The 23,194-nt window shown below is 48.0% G+C and overlaps 8 protein-coding genes across 8 annotated transcripts; 4 read left to right on the plus strand and 4 right to left on the minus strand.

The window, feature by feature from the left end:
* Nucleotides 1–310: 310 nt before the first annotated feature.
* BDW43DRAFT_293064 (putative MFS peptide transporter) lies at nucleotides 311–3,478 on the plus strand. The gene is made up of 6 exons (XM_032043784.1): nucleotides 311–1,135; nucleotides 1,188–1,307; nucleotides 1,358–1,580; nucleotides 1,656–2,024; nucleotides 2,080–2,234; nucleotides 2,294–3,478. The coding sequence occupies exons 1-6, from the start codon at nucleotides 823–825 to the stop codon at nucleotides 2,980–2,982; spliced, it is 1,869 nt and encodes a 622-aa protein (XP_031894627.1). The 5' UTR covers nucleotides 311–822; the 3' UTR covers nucleotides 2,983–3,478.
* An 807-nt stretch (nucleotides 3,479–4,285) lies between these two features.
* BDW43DRAFT_323494 (sulfatase family protein) lies at nucleotides 4,286–6,256 on the plus strand (the record flags this gene model as incomplete). Its single annotated transcript, XM_032049752.1, has 5 exons — nucleotides 4,286–4,592; nucleotides 4,672–5,150; nucleotides 5,201–5,687; nucleotides 5,745–5,866; nucleotides 5,918–6,256. 5 exons carry the CDS (start codon nucleotides 4,286–4,288, stop codon nucleotides 6,254–6,256), a joined length of 1,734 nt encoding a protein of 577 aa, XP_031894628.1.
* Nucleotides 6,257–6,806: 550 nt separating this feature from the next.
* On the minus strand, nucleotides 6,807–8,492 carry BDW43DRAFT_323495 (putative extracellular lipase; the record flags this gene model as incomplete). Its single annotated transcript, XM_032049753.1, has 1 exon — nucleotides 6,807–8,492. One exon carries the CDS (start codon nucleotides 8,490–8,492, stop codon nucleotides 6,807–6,809), a length of 1,686 nt encoding a protein of 561 aa, XP_031894629.1.
* Nucleotides 8,493–11,265: 2,773 nt separating this feature from the next.
* On the plus strand, nucleotides 11,266–13,782 carry BDW43DRAFT_236334 (putative glucan 1,4-alpha-glucosidase). Its single transcript, XM_032039602.1, has 5 exons — nucleotides 11,266–11,587; nucleotides 11,677–11,960; nucleotides 12,020–12,116; nucleotides 12,171–12,808; nucleotides 12,870–13,782. Exons 1-5 carry the CDS (start codon nucleotides 11,365–11,367, stop codon nucleotides 13,464–13,466), a joined length of 1,839 nt encoding a protein of 612 aa, XP_031894630.1. The 5' UTR covers nucleotides 11,266–11,364; the 3' UTR covers nucleotides 13,467–13,782.
* A 395-nt stretch (nucleotides 13,783–14,177) lies between these two features.
* BDW43DRAFT_316482 (bZIP transcription factor) lies at nucleotides 14,178–15,068 on the minus strand (the record flags this gene model as incomplete). Its single annotated transcript, XM_032048311.1, has 1 exon — nucleotides 14,178–15,068. One exon carries the CDS (start codon nucleotides 15,066–15,068, stop codon nucleotides 14,178–14,180), a length of 891 nt encoding a protein of 296 aa, XP_031894631.1.
* A 3,058-nt stretch (nucleotides 15,069–18,126) lies between these two features.
* Nucleotides 18,127–19,787, minus strand: BDW43DRAFT_293078 (flavin-containing monooxygenase). Its single transcript, XM_032043785.1, has one exon. The coding sequence runs from the start codon at nucleotides 19,686–19,688 to the stop codon at nucleotides 18,228–18,230; it is 1,461 nt and encodes a 486-aa protein (XP_031894632.1). The 5' UTR covers nucleotides 19,689–19,787; the 3' UTR covers nucleotides 18,127–18,227.
* A 359-nt stretch (nucleotides 19,788–20,146) lies between these two features.
* BDW43DRAFT_304346 (lipase/thioesterase family protein) lies at nucleotides 20,147–21,386 on the plus strand (the record flags this gene model as incomplete). Its single annotated transcript, XM_032045586.1, has 4 exons — nucleotides 20,147–20,346; nucleotides 20,404–20,549; nucleotides 20,611–21,194; nucleotides 21,249–21,386. The coding sequence occupies 4 exons, from the start codon at nucleotides 20,147–20,149 to the stop codon at nucleotides 21,384–21,386; spliced, it is 1,068 nt and encodes a 355-aa protein (XP_031894633.1).
* A 362-nt stretch (nucleotides 21,387–21,748) lies between these two features.
* BDW43DRAFT_323496 (SDR family oxidoreductase) lies at nucleotides 21,749–22,865 on the minus strand (the record flags this gene model as incomplete). The annotated part of the gene is made up of 3 exons (XM_032049754.1): nucleotides 21,749–22,025; nucleotides 22,089–22,482; nucleotides 22,532–22,865. 3 exons carry the CDS (start codon nucleotides 22,863–22,865, stop codon nucleotides 21,749–21,751), a joined length of 1,005 nt encoding a protein of 334 aa, XP_031894634.1.
* Between the last annotated feature and the right edge of the window lie 329 nt (nucleotides 22,866–23,194).

Raw genomic sequence — 23,194 nt, forward strand, 5'->3', positions numbered from 1 at the left:
ACCCAATCAGATCCTGCCCCCATGGTACAACGCTTATCAAAAAGATAGTCATCGAGAGATAGGAGCTCCGTCCCCTGGAATTATTGGTTCTTGCTAGATCCGCCAAGGAGCTGAGGTTGCACTTCAACCTGCCAGCCAAGGTTTCCGCCAAGCCACGGTTCCCTCCCGCGACTGGTGAATTCTAGATATCCCCGTTCGGGAGAGAGAGACAGAGAGAGAGGAAGGAAGGGTGAAAAAGCCGCTCGGTCAATACTTGTCGTTCTATTTGCTATCCGCTTATCTTCGCGTAACCCTTTTTTTTTTTTTTTTTTTTTTTTCTATCCTCCAAATGAATCAATCGGTCGGGTGGTTCCGAACGCAAGCGCAGAAGCCAAGAAGGGCTATCTGGTTTCTCGTCCAGTCACGAATGCCCTTCATTCATCTGGAGAATAAGGCCACGGATAGGTTTCCGGTTATCAACGGGTGGGCTCATGTTGGGGTCATGACCGGGTTGAGATAATCCTCCGCGACTTGGTTCTGGATCGAACGTTGAGTTGAAAGGGTTCTCGCGAAACCGCCAATCAACCCTCCGCCAGGCGTAATCTAAATCAGACGTGGCGATTGGACGGGCGCCGGTCATAGCACGCGATGACCTGGTTAAGGTAGCTTTGGGGTTGCTGTGCTGCTTCTTGCTCGTCCTCCCCTCTCTCACCCCCCATCCCGTCCCACGGCGATGTATTAAAAGCCCCCATCTGCCTCCCATTTCCCGTCTCCCCCTTTTCTTTTCTTTTTTCCCCTTGACACAAGTGTTCATCCCGTCTGCGCGCATCACTCCTCTTCGTCATGAATTCCTCCGACCCTGCGGAGACGCTCGAGGTCAGCAAAGCGACCGTCGCCGCCCACGATGCCCCTTTGAGTGAAAAGAAGGCCCTGTCCATCGATAAGGATTTGGCCATCTCGCCAAGTATCGAGGAAGTGCCGGCGACCAAGGTCGCGGGTGCGTCCATGGATGATACTGATCTGCAAAAGGCCTACCCGACCAACGAGGAACTGAGAACTCTGCGTCGAGTGTGTGGAGACATCCCATGGACCTCGTATACGGTGGCGTTTGTCGAACTGTGCGAGCGATTCTCCTACTATGGAACGACGGCCGTTTGTGTGTTTTTTTCGGCGCCTGCAGTCCAAGACTCCTTACTGACATGCACTAGTCGTCAACTTTATCCAGCGTCCGATGCCGGTCGGTTCCTCCACCGGTGCGACGTTTGATAACTCCCGGGTACCAGGAGCGCTGAACATGGGCCAACAGGCCTCCACTGGGTTGACCTTGTGTAAGTCACCTGTCCGTTGTCGATTGAAGAAATGGATGCTGAACGTCTAGTCAATTCGTTTTGGTCCTATATCATGCCAATGTTCGGTGCATTTCTGGCCGACCAATACTGGGGTCGGTTCCGTACCGTGATGTACTCCATCGCCGCCGCCTTGCTCGGACATTTGATCCTCGTCATCTCCGCTATTCCCGGTGTAATCTCCCACCCCAATGGTGCCATTGCCTGCTTCTCGATCGGTCTCATCATCATGGGTGTGGGAACCGGTGGTTTCAAGTAGGGCCCCCCCCAAATCCCCCTTCCACCTTGTTCCTTCCCTTCAATTGGCTGCTAGATGCTTATGCACATTAGATCGAACATTTCCCCCTTGATCGCAGAACAATATCGCGAGGAAAACCCCTACATCAAAACTCTCTCCTCGGGAGAACGAGTGATTGTGGATCCCGCAATCACCGTGCAACGCATCTATCTGTACTACTATTTGACCGTCAATATTGGTTCCATCACGGGTCAGGTGAGCATGGTCTACGCGGAGCGATACGTCGGGTTCTGGCTGTCATTCTTCCTGCCGACGTGCTTGTTCTTATGGTGCCCGACGGTCTTGTTCCTCTGCCGGAATAAATACTACCGGGTGAAACCGAACGGGTCCGTGTACGGGCAGGCATTCCGACTCTGGAAACTGGCAATGAAGGGGCGGTGGTCTTTGAATCCGGCTCTGCTGTAGGTGATCCCCCGACGGTCTCCCATCTCGCCGAATGGATACTGACGAAAACAGGTTCAAACGAAATGACAAGCCGTTCTGGGATTCGGTCAAGCCAAGTGCTTTGGGCCCTAACCGACCTCAGTGGATGACCTTCGATGACGAATGGGTCGACGAAGTTGCTCGTGGCCTGAAGGCATGCAAGGTGTTTTTGTGGTATCCTCTATTCTGTATGTCTTTTCTTTGCCATCCCGGGGTTCTGTCCCTATGCTCATCTCGCTTTTTTTAGGGCTCGCCTACAACCAGATGTTGAACAACCTGACATCCCAAGCGGCCACCATGCATCTCGGTGGCGTTCCCAACGATATCATCAACAATCTCAACCCTCTCTCCTTGATTATCTGCATTCCCATCTTTGACCGCATCATTTACCCCGGGCTGCGCAAGATGGGATTCAACTTCACCCCCATCAAGAGAATTACGATGGGTTTTGCAGTCGCCGGCTGCTCCATGATCGGCGCCACGGTGATCCAACACTACATCTACGTGAAAGGCCCCTGCGGTAAGGAGGCTAACAAGTGCTTGGACGAGTATGGCAAATATTCGCCCATCTCCGTCTGGACCCAGGCAGTGGTCTACATCCTGGGTGGTATATCGGAGATCTTCGCCTCCATCACCTCCCTCGAGTATGCGTTTACCAAGGCCCCCAAGAACATGCGCTCGATCGTGCAGGCCGTCGCGCTCTTTATGAACGCCTTCTCCTCGGCCATCGGTCAGGCCTTCGTCGGCCTGTCCAAGGATCCCCTCCTGGTGTACAACTACATGGTGGTGACGATCCTGGCCTTTGTCGGTGCCATTGGATTCTGGTTGACCAACTACAAGCTGGATAGGAGGGAAGACGAGCTCAACAACTTGCCACAGAGCAAATATGCGGAATCGAGCGGCGTCAGTCTGGATGAGGAGAATGCACGGCGGTAAATGAACGGACCCGTTTGTGTTTCTGGTGTGCCCATATACCCTGTTACGTGGAGATGTAATGTGATGCTAGTTTATGTAACTTACTCAAATGCTTTCGGTGCCTTGACGCCTCTCAGCTATGACTCGATATTCTACTATAAGCCCTGCCTTGAGAAGGTCCTAGGAGGGATTTCTGACCTGGACATGGTCTCTTTCATCCGCACGGTGATAATTGAGCTATAACCCACAGGACGTGCTCCGGTTGTCAAGTTATGAAGTTGTAGTTAATATAGTATCGACAACGGCTCCTAAGAACCCCGCCCAAGAAAACAAAACCCATCCGTAGTGTATGTACCATGCGACCTATCTCTTCAGTAACCGATACAGCAGCTCGAGTTTTGTACGCTCTTTCTTTCTTTGCCTTGAACATAATCTCCTAGAGGCAAGATCCAAAAACAATCTAGTGGAAGAGGCTTGAAAGATCCCGAAGTCTATTGTAGGGTATATCGAACTTATGAACTATAATCAACCCATGAACTAATTATATATTCAATTTCCTAGAAAGGTAATTTTAATGTGCAATATTAAATCCCCTTGAGCACGTATCTGATGTGCAAAAATATCCTTCTTATAGTGATGAGCTCATCTTAACAGTCGAGCACGTAATTTCAATTTGTACCCGCAGTGGAGAAGAAACTTTTGACATCTTTGGGGAAAAAATGAGAATTCTTCGAGAATTCTTTCAACCGTCATTATTGAAAGCACTTCAATTCAATCGCCAACGTTCTGGTTTCGGGATGTTTTTGTCGTGTCTTTCCACCTCCAGGTAGTACTTTGAGGGGAGAGACGTGACTTGCAACAGCCCTAATCGGGGCGGATTCAAATTGCCAGGAATCGGCGGAAAAGCGACGATCAACATCAGTTCTGCTCAATTATTGGATGATCGTGATGCCATAACCGCTAAAATCGGAACCTCACTGCACCACATGGAGATAATGCTTGATGCTTAGTGGGGATTAGCCTTGACCAACAATGTACTACTCTTCAGATAACCGATAGATGCATCTATTATTGGTGGACATACCTATCCCTTGCGTCAAACTCATCCCCCCCCAACATATTCGTTTCAAGCCAATCTTCGCATACTGTGTAGCTCGGCTCGGTAAACCGTTGAATGGCATCATCCCGTCGCCCGTAATCGCAATCGCAATCGTGAATAGAAAAGTGCTTCCCCACATCTGAGTAGCTGGCTATATGTACGAAGCTCAGCTGCAGGTCTTTAACAGCTTCCCATACCTGCTCCGACCCCAGTCGTACCCAAACCATGAAGCTCTCGAGCATTGTGGCCCTGTCTGGCCTTCTGGCGGTTTCAGAGGCTGGTCCGCAGCAACATGCACTGCAGAGACATGTCTCCAAGAAGCCTAATTTCCTTTTCATTATGACTGACGACCAAGATCTCCAATTGAACTCTCCCGCGTACACCCCGCATATCCAGAATCGGATCAAGGAGAAGGGCATTGACTTTGTAAACCACTTCGTCACCACTGCGCTTTGCTGTCCTTCGCGAGTCAGCTTGTGGACAGGACGTCAGGCACATAATACTAATGTTACGGATGTGAGCCCACCTTGGGGTATGTGGGTTATTATTTTATGCTTACACGAAATAAAAATACGATGGCATCGCTTGCTCTGTATACTGACCATGGACAGGCGGATATCCCAAGTTCATCTCCCAAGGCTTCAATGATAACTGGTTCCCCGTGTGGTTCCAGAATGCCGGCTACAATACCTACTACACAGGAAAGCTTATGAATGCACACAGTCTCAGTACCTACAATAAGCCGTTCCCGAAGGGCTTCAATGGCTCGGATTTCCTTCTCGACCCTCACACATACTCTTACTATAACTCTACCTACCAGCGCAATCACGAAGCCCCCCAGAACTACGCCGGCCATCACACGACGGATGTTATCACCAAGAAGGCTCTTGATTTCCTCAATGATGCTCTGGAGAGTGATCGGCCGTTCTTCGTGGCTGTTTCCCCGGTTGCACCCCACTCCAATATTGATCCCAACACACTGGGCGGCTCGAGCCCTACTATCATGACGGAACCGATTCCTGCGCCTCGCCACCAACATCTATTTCAAGATGTGAAGCTGCCTCGGACACCTAACTTCAACCCGCTCAATGTAAGTATGTGCTTCGCGGGCAGTGGGAAGGAACGTACTGACAATTCCAGCGTACCGGGGTTAGCTGGGTGTCCAATCTCGCGCTGCAGAACCAAACAGTCATTGATTATGAAGATCATTTCTATCGTCAACGCCTGCGCGCTCTACAAGGTGTTGATGAATTGGTCGATAGGCTGATCTCTCGTCTCGAGGAAAGCGGCGAGATCGAGAATACCTACATCATCTACACCTCGGATAACGGATTCCACATCGGTCAGCACCGCATGCCTCCGGGTAAAACAACTGGCTTCGAAGAAGACATCCGGGTCCCGTTCTTTATTCGAGGCCCCGGTATTCCCGAGGGAAAGACCGTTAACAGTGTCTCGACACACATCGACCTAGCTCCAACGTTCTTTGAATTGGCTGGTTTACCGCTGCGGGCCGACTTCGATGGCACGCCCCTGCCTATCAAACGACAGTCCGCTGCGATTTCCCATGAGCATGTTACCGTGGAGTTCTGGGGTTCCGCAGTTCTCGAAGGAGAATATTCTACGATCGGTAAGGCTGTCATGCTCATGAGCTAGTCGTGGTCTGTGCTCATCCAATCGTATATAGGCCCTGACGGTGACACCCATTTCTCGAACAACACCTACAAGTCGGCCCGTATTCTCGGCGATGGATATAACCTTTATTACTCCGTGTGGTGTCATGGCGAGCATGAGCTTTACGATCTCACAGTACGTCATTGCGACCTAACTTTGCTAGAGAACTGTGCTGATAAAATCTAGTCTGACCCATATCAACTCCACAACATTTACACACCCAAGAACACCACATTCCAACTCCTCGGTCGGCCCTTGCAGGCCGTTATCACCCGGCTCGACGCTCTGCTTCTCGTCCTGAAATCCTGCCAGGGTCCCACCTGCATTGAGCCGTGGAAGGCGATTCATCCTGATGGGTCCGTGCAGAGCCTGAAAGATGCGCTTGATCCGCAGTACGATGCTTTCTACCAGAAGCAACCGAAGGTATCGTATGATCAATGTCTGGATGGGTATCTTATCTCCAACGAGGGCCCGCAGGTTGGGCTACAGTATCGGGATGGACTGAGCTGGTCGGCATGGGCTTAACGCTAATGATCGTGATGATGCGAAGGTTATTTTATAATGTATAAATAGTCTTGTACATATATAATAGGGCTTGTGATACTACGGACTGTTTAATCTGAGATGGCAAGTGGACTGTACAATGAGATCAGATGTCAGTCCTGATAGAAACAAACACTTATTACAAATAACTTTGTAACCAAACACTCCTAATCAAGTCATATCATGCGCTATGCCGCCCAAGAGTCAGTCCAATAAAGGTAGAGGCCTATGCAGAGCCATCCTTCGTTGGCTGTGATCTGGAATTCTTTCTCAGCAGTAGCCTAGTGATAATATTAGTGACTTCAGATCACAAATAGCCCACACATATTCAGCATCGTGAGCGCAAGAAGATGGTTGATAAAAGAATCTGTGGTCGTGGCAGCACGATGATATTAGGTTAAATAAAGTGAATTCTGTAAAATATTAACAACCCGGAGCACGGGGCTACATTATTATATGCACCCCATATATACTAGACTATATACATTACGTATCAACGTCAAAATTGTCTCGAAAAATATATAGCCATCCATTAGATATGGAATGAAGCCACATTCTTCGAGATAAGTTCATACGTATCCGATCGGAAATCGTCGTTGAGCAGCTTCCCCGAGTGCGCAAGGAAATTCATCAGTTGCTTCTTCTCCTTCCATTGAGGCCACTCCATATATTTGCCTCTCCTGGAGTTTGGATCTTGATCATACACGAAACTGAAGTAGTAGGTGCAGGTGGACCTAGAGGCGTAATTTGGCAGAATGCCGTAGAAGACTTGGAGGATGTCACTGCCGTGGAAGGTTCCCAGGATAGGGGTACCGTAGCCGTACGATGAGAGATATGACCAGCTAGGAACGTCCGGCTTGACTTCGCTTGCCCACTGCAAGAAAACGCGTCGAGTCAGGGTGAACGTTAGATCGCCGAGGATTGCGGCGAGCCGTTTGAACTGGGGGTACCAGTTGTTGAAGAGCCCCGTTCGGAAGGGGGAGCCGTCTTCAGTGATGGTTTGGTATGTACCTACGAGCTCTCGGAGTTGATCTTGTGAGGCGCCGTGGAAGAAATACTTGGATAGGTACTCTACGACGTCGTCGGTAGTCGTGATGTTGGACTGGAATAGGGCGAAAATTGTCCCCTCGTCTTCCTGGTCGCCGATAATGAACGGTACCGAGGCGTATTTCCCGGCTTTGCTGAGTACATCTGGGCTGTCGGTGAGGACTTTCCCGTCAGGACGAGGGAGATATGAGAGAGATACAGAGTGGTAGCTCAGTATTCCGGGGACAGAGTTAGCAGCGTTGAGGTAGGTCGTGTAGTCGAGCTCTCGCAGGCACTGCAGGGTGTTTGAAGCTTTGGAACAGCCGGCACTAGCAACGACAGCGTCATAGACGGCCTGCCCTTTAGCCCCATCGACTGGTTCCGCGGGTACTACTGATCCAGAGTTCATAATTGCACCATGAAATAGTGGCTTGCCTTTGTATGTGTGATCCCCCTCATACAACATCATCTGGTCAAAGACGGAGATGGATCCGGCCGACTCACCCCAGATAGTGACCTTCTCTGGATCACCACCGAAGGCCTCGATGTTATCGGCGATCCACTCCAATGCTAGGCGCTGGTCAAGTAGACCCAGATTCGCAGCCCCGTCTTCAAGTATCTCCTTTCCCGGCAAGAAGCCGAACCCGCCGACACGGTAATTAATGGCTACAAAGACAATAGGCATGTCCAAGTTCATAGAGCTGGAGACTAAGGGTGTACCATCATACATGGCTGATGATCCGAGCTCAAACCCACCCCCAAATATCCACACCAGAACGGGTAGCTTGCTTGCTGAGGTTGTCCCTGCCGGTCGACGAATGTTGAGACTCAAACAGTCTTCTCCGGCATTGGTGATCTTTTGGAACAGAGGGATATTAATCAACTGGCCCACCACTGACCCTGGAAACTCGGGGTTATCAGTGGAGAAAAAGAATTGCGGACAGGCCTTAGCGGCTCCAGTAGCCTTGAATGTCCCCAGAGGTGATTCTAACGCCTTCGGAGGCTTGAGACGCAAGGGGCCGGTAGGCTGCTGGGCGAAAGGGATGCCATTGAAGCTCTCAACGTTCCCAGAGTTTCCCACTATTGTGGCTAAGGGAGAAGAGATGGTCACCGTGGGGGGTTCCCTCTTGGCAGGAGCTGCCAGGGCGGAAGGGAGAGAGAGGAGAAACAGTAAGGAGGGCTTGAAGATCATCGTGCGGGCCTTGATCTACAGTATATGACGTTGGGATAAAACGGTGTATATATACATCTCTATCTAGTATCCTACTCTAATATTGGAATGCCCAATATTTGTTTACGGCTCTCTCTATTCCTCCAGGAATGATAATAACTCCTTGGCATTCCTTGGCAAATATGCTCCCAATATCGTATCCAGGTCGTGGGATACGACGCTAGAACCCCGCGTAAATCACCAAGATTTGCGGAGAGACAGACGGAGATGCCCCCATAATATCTAGCCTGGCTTGGTCAGAAGGGTCATACGGTTAGGTAACAAGGATTGATGGAGACGATGGAAGTATAATTCATTGTCGGATTTCAAAGAATTCCAAGTCGATCTCCATGTGAACCGAGGCACACTGACCGAGAGGTGCTAAGGCAGTCAATTGTGAAGTCAGAAGATCATTGTTAGCGCGCACTGACTGATGATAAACGTTTAATATACGTTGCAGAATATCAACAAGTGGGTCCATACATGGGAACGCGGGGGTGCGGGGGCGGGGGGGGGGGGCGGGGGCACGTTAGGGCTGCGGCAACTTGGCGTAACAACCTCCCCTCCCCCCGCTTAAGATGATGGATTCAGGAACTCGGACTTTCGTGAACTCAGTGGAGCCAAGCAGGTCTCATTTATGGTCGAACATTTTGCGTTTACCTAGTCTGTTGTGTTCTGGGTCCTAATTGATCAATCAGGATAGTTACTATATTTACTGAATAACCGGCTACGCATGCCTAGTATTATGAGGTGCTTGTGAAACTGATTCATCAACTAAATCACTGGAGACTCCAGCAATCCCCCATACTGCTGTTAGGCAACAATGTGTACTCATAGCGATAGCAAAGACTACGACTCGTGTATAGGATAAAACTAGAATCTGCCCAATATTGAGTAGTTCCCCCTGAGCCATATCCCCACGCTCAGTGTAACGCCCCCCACATTTGGTCTTTCCCATAATTGGTCGAGTCTTTTATGATATTTATCAGATTCTGGTTTTACAACTTATCTTGTTCATTCAGACCAGGCTGTGACTGGCTATGCGGCCGATTCTGTTGATATTGGATAATCCTTCAGCTTAACGAACAGTCGTCTACCTCATGCGAGATAAATGGCCTCGGCTCATGCGTGAGCCTCATGTGAGAGATACTTGAAGATTCTAGTGGTGCGGGGCAAAGAGGCACACAAGGGGCCTCAAGGACCCGCGCCTCTAGTGGTGTCGTAGCGTTTGAAGCGGGCATGAAGAAATCTAGGTTCTCCAGCTCTGGCCACCACTCGAACCTTTATCTATCTGATACTGTCCATATGATAGTAGTTGACCTTTAGTTATACGGTATATAACTTGCTAAAGGTCACTTTCCTTACAATAACAGTATGTAGCACGTTCACTAGTGTTGCTTCTTTCGAGCAAAGGATAAGATTATCCCTAGAAGTAGATACGTAGGGCTAGGCATAGATACCAGTGAGAAAGTATATCGAGTACCTGTTTACATCGTATAAACTCATTGCATAGATAACTCAGTTTATCCCAAAATTCTGATTCAACCTACGAATGGTTGGGCACTGAGCATAGCATTACCTTGACACTCCATGGGCAAACTTCCTTGCTAATCCAATAAATCTCCAAAGAAACAACTTTACTTGCTCTAGAGTCTCTCCAGATGTGCGAGAGTCGCTATATCTCTGCATGTAAGTGCGAAACAATTCTGCTTTCCAACAATCAGCTCCCCGCTGCAATTCCTCCCAGCCTGATTTCTTTGCCATGCTCCAATATCATATATTATGGATTCGCACTTGACCATTGGACTATTCTGCCCTAGGCGACGGCTTTGCTTTACTACCTTCATGGAAATGAGTGGATAGCAAGGTCTTGCAACATCTGGGAATTTATATGGACCGCCCTCACAACAGGACACTGTGGATCTGACTTAACACCACGCCTGCGTGTTCGATTTCAATTCCTATACCTAGCGTACAAATCCGATACTGTTTGTGAGAAGTCATCAGCGTGCATCTCTTTTTTATTGTACTTTACTAAGATCTTCAAACTTGGATTTTCACGCGCTTGAAATTTTGGGCATCTTATATAGAGCCGCAGGGTAGGAAGACTTTGGAGACCAACTTCGAGAAGGACCTGTAAGAATGCGAGTGATATGGATATCGATCGCATGTTGAACAGTTGAACATTCCATACGAAGGCAAAAATTACCCCTTGCGGCGGGTCGATGTGTCCAGTCCAATTTATTTCGACGTACGTTATTGAATAATATTGCCACCACTAATATGATATAGCAATAAGTTCAATATATGGCCGTTCTGAGAAGTTATATACATTGCCACATCTAGCATGCGGTATAGCCAGGGAGGGGGTATATTCGGGAATATACATACATGCTAAAGCAGTAATCGACGGAGGGGTACGGGTCTCAAAAGAAGGATAATCACGATCTAAAACCTCCGAGCCCACCGAAACCTCATCAAAATCATCTGTCTCCCGGACAGGGGACGGCGAATTCGCGGGCCAACTCAATTTGTGGCTTTTCTTCCTGGCTGAAAATCATGTCAATGATTGGAGGTCGGCCGCATCTTGGCTCCAGCGAGCTGCATGACTATTAACAAATAGCCTCCTTGTCTTGCCTGCAGAATTGCTGCCGGGAATTAGGTCTAGTGATCACCTCTCAGCATTGGCTGACTCTCTCCGCACCTTTAATCCAGCTTCAGCTCGGTCGGATGGTAAGTATTTCGACGAGAAGAACACGTCCGCTGCGACCGTATCGAAACATTATATAAAAGCGTTCATCCTCGCTGTACAGGGAAATGATTATCCAAAAACCTTCAACCGAAGCGGAATAAGATGGTCTCTTTCAATTCTTGTCTCAGGGCCTTGGCCCTGGGGTCCACTGTTTTCGCCGTCCAGCCTATCCTCAGGCAGGAGGCAAGTCTGGATACCTGGTTGAGCACAGAGGCAGATGTATCGCGACAGGCAATTTTGAATAACATCGGCGCAGATGGCGAGTGGGCGAAGGGCGCAAGCTCGGGCGTAGTGATCGCGAGTCCGAGCAAAAGTGATCCAGATTGTACGACGCCTTTCCTATGATGGGCCTGTTCTTTTTTTTTTCTTTTCTTTTCTTTTTTTTTTTTTTTCTGGCTCACTCACTATCCTTAGACTTCTATACCTGGACTCGCGACTCGGGACTCGTCATGAAGACGCTCGTGGACCTTTTCAGAGGCGGAGATGCAAACCTTCTCCCTACAATCGAAGAGTACATTAGCTCTCAGGCTCGGATCCAAGGTGTCTCGAATCCTTCTGGCGGCCTCTCTAGCGGAGGTCTGGGCGAGCCCAAGCTGAATGCCGATGAGTCGGCCTTCACAGGAGCATGGGGTCGGCCTCAGCGCGATGGGCCAGCATTGCGAGCGACTGCTATGATTGCGTTTGGCGAATGGCTAATTGTAAGTCCATCGTCGTCACTCCTTATTATGATCGGAGCATTTCGCTAATTATTATTCAGGAAAATGGACACACCGACATAGCTACGGATTCGGTCTGGCCTGTTGTCCGGAATGACCTGTCTTACGTGGCTCAATATTGGAACCAGTCTGGGTTTGGTATGTTTCTGTACAGACCATTGGAGCTATCAGTCAGTAGTTAACATTCGATAGATCTCTGGGAAGAAGTCCAAGGCTCATCATTTTTTACCGTCGCAGTCTCTCATCGCGCTCTAGTGGAAGGCAGTACTTTTGCAAAGAGCGTAGGGTCATCGTGTCCTTACTGCGACTCGCAAGCACCCCAGGTTCGGTGCTATCTACAATCCTTCTGGTCTGGTAGCTACATCCTGGCTAATTTTGGTGGTGGGCGATCGGGAAAAGACATCAACACAGTTCTAGGCAGTATCCACACGTTTGATCCCAAGGCTGGGTGTGATGATACTACCTTCCAGCCTTGCTCGGCCAGAGCCTTAGCCAATCATAAGATGGTAACGGACTCATTCCGATCGATCTATGCCATCAACTCCGGTCGCGCTCAGAACCAAGCGGTTGCTGTTGGTCGCTACCCGGAGGATAGCTATTACAATGGCAATCCCTGGTTCCTGACGACCCTTGCTGCTGCGGAACAGTTGTATGACGCCTTGTACCAGTGGGATAAACTCGGGTCGTTGACCATCACGGACGTTTCGTTGTCGTTCTTCAAAGCTCTATACAATCCCGCCGCGACAGGAACATACGCATCGTCCACCACGGTGTACAAAGACATCGTCGCAGTCGTTAAAACGTACGCCGACGGATATATGCAGATCGTTGTATGCCCCTCCCTTACTCACCAATGCAACATGTGTAGTGCATTATCCCTAACAGACATAGCAAAAATATGCCGCACCGAACGGCTCAATGGCGGAACAATATACTAAAGCGGACGGAACACAGACCTCCGCTCGAGACCTGACTTGGTCATACGCTGCACTTTTAACCGCCCATAACCGGAGAAATGCTGTCGTCCCTGCGCCTTGGGGTCAGTCCGCTGCCACAAGCATTCCATCGGCTTGCTCCCCGACCTCGGCCTCTGGGACCTACAGCAGCGTCGTCATCACATCATGGCCGACTATTAGTGGGTATCCTGGTGCCCCAGACACTCCCTGTCAGAAGCCAACGACTGTATCGGTCACCTTTGAAGTGAAGGCGACGACGGTCTACGGTGAGAATGTCAAGATCGTCGGATCAGTCTCCCAGCTTGGGAGCTGGAATCCCAATAATGCAATCGCACTCAGCGCAGACCGATACACGACCAATAATCCGTTGTGGACGGGAACTGTTAACTTACCTGCAGGGCAGTCATTCGAGTATAAGTTTATTCGCGTTCAGAATGGGGCAGTTACGTGGGAGAGTGATCCGAATAGGAAGTACACCGTTCCTTCGGCCTGCGGAGTGAAAAGTGCTGTGGAGAGCGACGTTTGGCGGTGATGATGATAATAATGATAATACATAGGATCTTATCAAGGAGACTGGCATGATGAGCGTTTGTGACGAGGCACTTCACCACAGGTAAAATCGGTTGTATCCTCCGTTGAGTTCCTAAGTCAGTGATATCAAGGACCACCTACTTGCCATTTGATGGAGGTGAGATGTTCTTCATATTAGGCAAGCTATACTGCATTTTTACCACGTTCTGTGAGCTACATAGCCCTGTTCTCAACAATGTATGCTGGTGTCGAAGGGGTGGTGTCTTGGATCTATACTGTGATAACTTTGGCTGGCTACGCCGATAGGTAGTCTTTATCATCTCCTCTTTCTACTCAGTGCTTCGTTCAACTAATAGCTCATAAACCATTTACTATACAACTAACTGTGAACCGCGTAGATAGAGGATACTGGTCCTGTTGAGAAATTCTTACTCTAGTTTCTTCCTTTGCCTTCGTTCTGTACACACCTCGCTGAAAACTGAGCAAGAGTAATCAGGGTCACACACGGCCATTTAATTGTTTTGTTATCTATTAGCTTCTCCTCTTGGTTCCTTTGATATCTTTTCCATTTCCCCTTGCCTTTCCATCCAACAAGTAGTTTACGTATTTAGAAATCTTGTGTGTTAAGAGACACTTTAGACGCCTAAATCCTTCCCGAGGCGGATAGAATTATGTGGCGACTTCGCGTACAAAAGAAAAGGTGTCGGTATATTCAATAACTGATCAATTCAAACAGGGTCCGCTCCGTAGTCCGCTCACCGGATGAAGCTGGAGCAAGGGTTGTATTATGGAAAGGTATCGCGTCGGTCCCCATGCGCTGTGGATCATACTGTGAGCCACCGCTTGCCGGACGCAGATCAGTTGTAGGTGGTGAGCCATTCTCGAATCTTGCTTCAAAAGAGGACGACAACTGTGGATCTATCGGCGGAGGACTAGCCGTACCAACTGAGTGATCCTCGGATATTTTTCTGACTCTCTGCGCAAGATATTGCTTGATCGGCTCATCATCGCACTGCGCATGCTTCAGTATCTCGCTGTGGAGATCAAGGATCTCGTAACGCAGGTGTTCAATCTGGCCTCGTAATTCGTTGTTCCGCCATGCTTGCGCGTCGGCAAGGGACTCGATCTCTTCTACCACAAGCTTCTTTCGCTGGCGACACCGTTTGGCTGCCTCTCGATTACGCTGGAGGACTTTGTCTCGTCTTGTCTTCCAATCTTTGTTTGCTCTATTAGGGTTCACAAAGACGTGGGGAATATCCTTTGTGTAGCCCTCTGCTGGGTATCCCATGCCTTGCGTACTTCCTTCGAGCTCGCGGTTTTGAAGATTGATGGGCTGGATCGCCGGCTGAATAGGTAAAGCAGTCTCTGTCAGAGACATCGCGCTTACATGAGGCTGTAAACGTGGAAGGCTTGATTGGTTCGTATGACACATGGCAAAGGGGGCGACGTTTCCAAATTTAGCCCATGGCTCGTATGGAACGATGTTCTCCAAGTCTAGTTGTTGCGACTCTCTTCTAGGAGGCTTAAGAAACGGTGAATGCTGAGGGAAGGTTGGAGCCAAGTTCCACAGGAGCTGCGGCTGTACAGCGGTAATCGAACTCATATTGATCGGGCGAAGTGATCAAATGCTACCTGCGTTTAGTTGAAGAAGGGCTTTCAGCCTTTTGAAAAGGATGAAATGCATGACAGGAGAAGTAAAGGGATCGTTGGGTCGATTGGGGTGCTTCTCATCCCATATAAACCTATGTTGTCAGGACAAACTTGTATTCATTCCCACATCGTTAGGCAAGTATCGTGTCGCACCACCTTTCCTTGCTCGGATGTCACGGCCCAGCGAATAGGACGGGGTCGGGATTTGATCCCAATGTAATAATGACCAAGAAGGGTGCAAATATCCCCGGTTTAGCTTTCACATTCGTGTTATTTGTTTCGGAGGGGGTTATTTGAGAGCTACAATCCCTAACTCGCGGCTTTTGCTCACCCAAGTAAAAAAAGTCTCTCTCAAAATGTACATGTCCTCACATCCTTGCTACAGTCGAGGAGCCATGGTTCGGCCAGGAATGTAGCTTATACCACTGGGTCAGCGCTGGGTTCACCCTGTTGTGGGCCTGAACCTAGAGTTTATATCGCAGTGACCTATTTCCTCTTAGATGATATTCCATAGGACCATGAGGGGGGTCGTCCTTTGGACCAGAACGGAACTTTCACACAGGTCTTGAAGTCGACATTGCTTGTGTCTGCTCCAGTAACCCTGGTACACGACATCCTTATTCGACTTGAGTTTTGTTATGAGGTAAGTGGCTATGAATAGCTCACAAATCGAAACATGGGGGGAGAAAGGCCGTTCTTCGATTATAAAATAATCAGCATTTTGTAGCGGGATACGCCATAGACAGACATGGGACTTCGTTAGGACAGGTGGGACCAGAGGCCCTAGCTTCTTCGATTGAGTCTAGTGTCTGTTACTTCCGAAGATCCAGCGGGTTTATACTGATCACAATATATTCTTGAAAATATGAAGGTTATCTTATTTCTCTGAACTATCTAGGCATTATGTTTGCTTGAAAATACCGTACCCAGGTGACCTCCCTATTCACTATTTTCTTTGTTTCTTTGTTTCTTTGTCTATGATATTCACTACCATCATACCACCCTTGAAATATTCTGCAGAAAGCAGCAATATAGTGAATGGTTGAGGCCGCCATATCCAACATACATTAGGGCATCTCTTTCTCATGTGGCGCGCCGTTGGCCGAGTTTTGCCATGGTTGTAGCCGTTTTTATTCTGAGGCAAATCATGAAAATAAATCTCCTAATCGGCTGTCATATGTTAAAAGGCCAGAAAGGTTGGGTATAAGGTTCCAAGATGTTGGAATCTTTTCATATCATTCATCTGTATCGCATATATACAGTCACATGACAAAAGCCTACGTAATTCCGCGTCACGCGACGCGCTACCCAATATTATACTTCATCTTTGCAACCATCTGGATCATGCCTCGCACACCTTTACGATCTACTAGTTCTAACAGGGCTAGTAGACATGAACTGGAACCATTTTAACGTGGGATTATAGTTGGTTGATGTTGTGATCTCAGGGGAAAGATGGGCAGAATGATGCTGTATCAGCTACACATACGTAGCCTACTGAGGACCGGATGCCATTCCGATAGATCTCAATTCTATGGACGACTATATCAACTATCTTCACTGCTTCTTCATATCTTTTTTCTAATGGGTAAAGCCTTCAGGGGCTGAAGGAGTGGGTGATCCGGCCAAGCCGCTAGGCGATCACGTGTCTCCTATAGATTCATATCAGTTGATTTCTTGCAGGCCAGAAAAAGGCCGATATTCAACGCGCAATGAATTTGCCATATATAATAATTTAAACCTGTGATTCCATTAGCCAGCCACCTAACCACTAGGCTAAAAGCTCAGCAATTGACTACTTGTCAAGTAGTCAACCTGTTAGGTGGTATATATATAAGGTGGTCCTATCTCATACTAGGAACCACAAACCACTATTGAAATATATCAGATCTGTACTACTGGAACTAGCTCTCCTTGCTCCGGACAGCCAGAGATTCTTTCTGATACTGATAAGCGATATATTCTTATAAAAATAGAAGATATCTGTAAATTACTTAATAAGCCTGTTTCTGCACGCACTGTTGCGCGTATATTAAAAGAATCTGGATATGGTCACTGGAGAGCGCAAAAAGGACCTTAATTAACTGAGGAAATAGCTAAACTACATTATCAATAGACATATACACGCAAGAAGTGGATATATAAGCAGGGGAGCAAGATTATTTAGAGTGATGAATATTCTATTAAGCTTGGTAAAGGAAAGAAAAATCAATGGGTATGGCAGCTTAACTATCTTGATAAAAAATAGAAAAAAAAAGTATATTGTTTTATATATAGAAGGTAGAGGAATCTCTATTATGATTTAGGCAGCAATCTGGGGTGGTGGTTATACAGAAATCTACTGAATAAGTAGGGATAAGGAATCTGCTCAAGAAGAGTATTCTTTATACTTCTATTTAGAAATTATTGAAGATTATCTATCTGCTATATAGGAACCTGATATAGAGTTTATGCAAGATAATGCTTCTATTTATATAGCCAATATTATTAAGAATTGGTTTAATAAGAATAGTATTTCTCTTATTGACTGGCCCCCATACTTACCCGATTTGAACTCTATTAAGTATGGCTGGGCTAAGCTAAAAGAGCGTATCTATATTCTTTATCTAGATCTTAAGTTATTTAATAAAACCAAAAGCTAATTGAAAGAGTAATTTTATAAGGCAATTAAGGATATATAGAAGAGCTTAAAAGAGGATTATTTTAATTCCTTAATAAGGTCTATAGAAATCCGTGTGAATGCAGTTTTAGAGGCAAAGGGATGGTATACATGCTATTAGTATAAAATAAAATATATACCATTCTTTATATACAATATAGCTATCATATATTTGAATATCTTATAAAAATAATAATATCTGGTTGTTTTATGTGAGATTATGATGTTCCGATTATTATATATATTTTGGTGGTTGCGGGAAATTACGTAGACTTTTTGTCCAAGAACTATATGTGTGTGTATACATAGTTCTCGCGTGTTCACATTATGGAATATACAAGAAATGGTATTTCGACATTCGTAAGACGTGGCTATAAACATGTTTAAACAAACAAACAGAAACCTCTCAATCTTCTTAACTCGAATGGAAAAGGGGGGATTCATATATCCAAGCTACAGCAATTTCTTCTCACCCAAAAACTCCATGTCCTCGTCGATCCGGCCTTTCTTCGCAAACTTGATGTCATCGAGATAATTATCCCTTGGCAGCCATGGTCCCCTGTCAGCCGCCTTGGGTAGGTGCCGCTCTGCCTTAGTCACGTAGGTAGAATTGAGATTCAGCAGTCGACGTGGTTGCATCTCTTTTGCAGTGGCGGGACTCAACCGTGGCACGACGGCTTTGGCGCCCCGTTGATCCAATTCCTTGAGAAGTCGGCAGAGGAACTGCGCGGTGGCGTCAGCGCCCAATGTCCAAGATGCGTTGGTGTAGCCGATGACAAAAGCAGCATTGGGAAGGTCTTGCAACATGACTCCGTGCCAGATGTACTTCTCGGGAATATATTGAGGGATGCCGTCAACCGTGAGCGAGGCTCCGCCCGCAAGTTGTAGCTTCAGGCCAGTGGCTGTGATGATCAGATCGGCGTCCAGCTTCTCTCCCGAGTCGAGGGCTATGCCAGAGGCTGTGACCTCGCGGATGGTGTCGGTCTTCACATCTGCACGACCGGTGTGCAAGCTCTTAAAGAAGTCACCATCGGGGCATACGCAAAGACGCTGATCCCAAGGATTGTATCGCGGACGAAAATGAGGGTCGAAAGGAATATGTGACGGCAGCTGGCGGGAGACGGACAAACGGAGAATGAATCGGGAGACTGTTGGGAAGGCCTGGCAGAAGAGGAAGAACAGGCGCGAAGAGAGTAGCCATCTCAAACGCTGGATTTTGCGATCGACGGCTGCGGGGAGAATATAGCTCAACCATGAACGGTTTTGATTCGGGAGAGAAAGGATATAAGTCGGACTGCGCTGAAGCATGGTAACATGCTGAGCCTTCTCGGCTAGGTTGGGAAGGAGTGTTATAGCAGTCGCACCACTACCGATGATGACAACTTTCTTGCCGCTATAGTCTAAGTCCTCGGGCCAGAACTGTGGGTGGATGACCTCTCCCTGAAACTTGTCCAGCCCCGGGATTTCACTCTGTAGAGGCGTGTGGTAGTCGTAATACCCGGTACCAAATACTATAAACCGAGCCGAGAATGGCTTGGTTCGGCCTTCATGCTCGACGCTCAGAGACCAGGTGTTCTCCGTCGACGACCAGTCCGCGCCGAGAAGACGATGTTCGAAGAGAATATGCTTCTTTACACCATGCTCCTCAGCCGCATTGTTCATGTACTTGACAATGGAGGGCCCGTCGGCGATGGGGTTTCCCTGGTCCCATGGCTTCCAAGAAAAGCCAAATGTAAAGAGATCCGAATCAGAGCGAATCCCGGGATACTTGAAGAGATCCCAGGTGCCCCCTAGGTTACTGCGGGCTTCGAGAATGACATAGCGAAGCTTAGGGTTCTGAGACTTCAGACGATAGGCAGCGTTGATGCCGGAGATGCCGGCACCAATAATGATGACATCCAGAGGTTGTTCCATACTCACAGAATGCTTTAAGGTGGCAGAGATATCCACACGATCTTTGTTGGTAGTCTTTTATATGTAATGGAATGGATATCTACCACTTCACATGCCTCGGTTGGCCCCATTTCCGGAACGAGAAATCGTCGCGAGCTCTAGAAAATGAGGAGAGCGACGAAGAGCGGGGGATTAGAATATAAAATAGGTTTCGGCAGAGAAATTATGGACCCGGCAGTCTGGGGAAAAGGCCGAGGATCAAAAGGCCGTGCCGAAGATCGCCAATGGAGACAATCCATGCCTAATCGGGTAATGGTTGCGATGTCTCACATGAAGAGGTTACTTGCTCTCTCTCTTTCTAAGGGAGAGAAAGGGGCTCCTAGCTTGTATTAGAGAATAAATATACAGAACCCTTCGACAAGGTACATGGGTCCATGACCATGTAATGCCGTCGTATGACATTGCAACAATCAGTAACCATGCTCAACACCGCAATTCCTCTCTCCCTCGCGGAGAAGTTCGACTTTTTTCCCGCTCTTGTGTCACTCTGCCTCACGGTCGTGTGGTCAATGTTCACGGGGATTTGGCGCTCGTCGTCCTATCCTAAAAGCTGGTTTTTACATGTGGGATATGCCGCATTCCGGAAGGCAACCACTCGACTATCGATTGCACAGATGCAGTATGCAACCTCGCTTCGAATCCCGTACCTCGAGCGTGAACCTCACTAACCGTACAGGTATGTGATGCCTCCAACGAATAAGATCTACGATCAGTACGTGCGCAAGGCCAAGAAAGTAGCGGACACCGTAGACTTAGGACACGGAGCGTTAGGGCATTGGATTGGAGACCGCAATGCTGATAATATCTTAATTTGGTATCACGGCATGTGTTACACGCATCATTTGTCTTACTTATCCTTTCATGCATGCTAATCGCCCCCTAGGCGGCGGATTTGCCCTCCCTGCGAACTTGGGTTATTTCAATTTCTTCGCTCGCCTGATCGCTGACAGTGCGCGTGCCAATAAATCGCTGGCAGTTTTCAGTCTAACGTACACATTGGCGCCGCACGCAACTTATCCCACACAGATTCGGCAAGCTGTGGAAGCCCTGCGATACGTAGTCGACCAGACCAATCGCTCCCCGGGACATATCCTCCTGGGCGGTGATTCGGCAGGAGGGAACATGGTCGGCGGTGTGTTGTCTCACTTGGCTCATCCTCACCCTGCTATTGTCCCAGTGAACCTATCCGAGCATCTACGCGGCGCGGTCATGATCGCTCCCTGGACGTCGATGGAGACGGATTATTCGGGACAAGACATCGATTCTCGGGGGGATCTAATCACGCCCGCGGTAGCTGGCCCATGGGCCAGCGCCTACCTGGGAACTGCCAAGCGTGATTACTATACCGATTTATCCAGTGCGCCGACAGAGTGGTATACGACGTTTCCGGTGAAGAAGGTCTTAGTTTGTGCCGGCGGTAGTGAAATCCTTTTCCCGATTATTCAGGACTTCGTAACGAAATTCAAGGTAAGCTCCCAAATTGTGTTAGCAATGTGATCCCTTTTCATCTAATGCGAGTAGGAGGGCTTCCCAGATGTGGAGTTTTGTGTTGGCCATCGGGAGGGTCATGTCGCACCAATTTACAACTTGTACATTGGGGACCAGACTGAGACAGAACAGGGGAAACGAGTCAAGAGTTGGTTGCGAGAGACCTTATAGAAACGAGTCAAGCGCTTTTTTGATATATGTTTATCTATCTAGCTAGCAAGCTAGCTATATACTCCTAAGAAATAGACATTGTTTGGAGATCACCTATATTCAAATTCTATCCCTATCTCTACAGACGAATATAATGTTTCCCACCTTTCCTCCCCTTCTTAAAGAGACCTCTTAAGCAAACAATCTTATTCCAAGCCCAATGGATACTTGTTCCCACCTACGCTCCGAGTATTATAGTCTGAATAAGGGATGCGTATGCTTTAAATATCTCTTTTGTATTTGGTGTACGTAAGGCATTGGATATAATAACAAAAATCATATATTATCTTGCACAGAAAAGGAAACAAGAAATAATAGAATAACTACAAGCCCTTAGCTTCCTGTACATCTCTCAAAACTCTCAGATCCCTCGAAGCTCTTCCACGGGCAGCTTCCTGCAACCAGGACGGCAGGGCCCTGACGAGGCTAATCGGGCTGAGATAGTTTGGTAGGATGACCTGTCCGCTACTCTGGGTAAGTATCTGTTTGATCACAGCAGCTGACACCAATTCCGGTGTGAGGACGGGTTGTTTGAAATGGTCGCCCACGTCGGTTAATGGTTGGATCATGGGGGTTTTGACCCAGAGAGGATGAATGACACTGCCACCATTAGCACCCCATATATACACTCTGCAAACAACCACCGAAACCTGGAGAACATACCTAGTTCGAACTTTCGGAGCTTTGTACCAGAGTCGTAGTTCCTGGCCCAATCCCTCGTGGAACGCCAATGCACTCGCCTTAGAACAGCAATAGTCCACCAACTCACCTAGTGCCGCAAAACTGGCCATGCTCGCAATGGTAATGACATGCCCATGATTCTGCTTGATCATGCTAGGCAAAAATTCGCGCACCATTAGAAAATGCGACACCGTGTTGACCTCAAAGGTTTGCCGGATCTTAGCCTCCGGCTCATCGAGGATGCAACCATCGTGTCCGACACCAGCATTATTGACCAGCACCGTGGGATCACCGTGCGCTGCGCGGATCTTCTCTGCTACATTGCGAATATTTTCGGAGGTGGTGATGTCGGCTTTGTAAAAAGCGACGTTGGATGCTACGGGTCATTAGTTGGGATAGTTTCTGGGTGCAGGAAGGGGACTTACGCAGTTGGAATGATGGCTCTTGAATATCAAGTATCACCACCCGGACTCCGGCTTTTGCAAGGTCCTCCATGATCTGCTTGCCGATACCACTGCATCCACCAGTTAATAAAACTAGCTCGCCCTCGTTTTTCCAGGGTTTAGCGCGTTGCCAATTATTTGCCGCCCAATACCCCAGTGCGCGGTTAGCCTTGCGGATAATGCCCAAAGCTAGGAGGGCCGTCAAAGCTTTTGGTACCAATGGATGAAGGAATACATCTTGTGCCTGAGGAGGGAGGTGTTCGAGGGCCGTCTGGCTCCAATGGCGAAGAAGTTGGAGAGATTGATCGAGAGACATGGCGGTTATAGTAGTATGTATAGATTGTTTATGGAACTACTAATTAAGAATCGATGGCGGGAGCTGATATAATAGATTGAACTATATATCTTCGCCCTATACAGGTCCAGATATAAGGAATATAAGTAGCATACAGAAGCCCGGTATCAATGACCGAGGTTCTCACATGGTGTAACAAGATGCTTCTTTGGGGAGAGTGGTGATGATTGCCACATCCGGCAAGGGTTGCGAACGCCGATCCTTGCAAAAGTGGAGCTCATAAGGAATGAAATGTGCATATTATATGCACTAAAATCCCCGAAGAATGACCCAAATTTCCTGACTAGACG

This window comes from Aspergillus alliaceus (assembly GCF_009176365.1).
Source record: "Aspergillus alliaceus strain CBS 536.65 unplaced genomic scaffold BDW43scaffold_76, whole genome shotgun sequence".
In the NCBI taxonomy this organism is placed as follows: domain Eukaryota; kingdom Fungi; phylum Ascomycota; class Eurotiomycetes; order Eurotiales; family Aspergillaceae; genus Aspergillus; species Aspergillus alliaceus.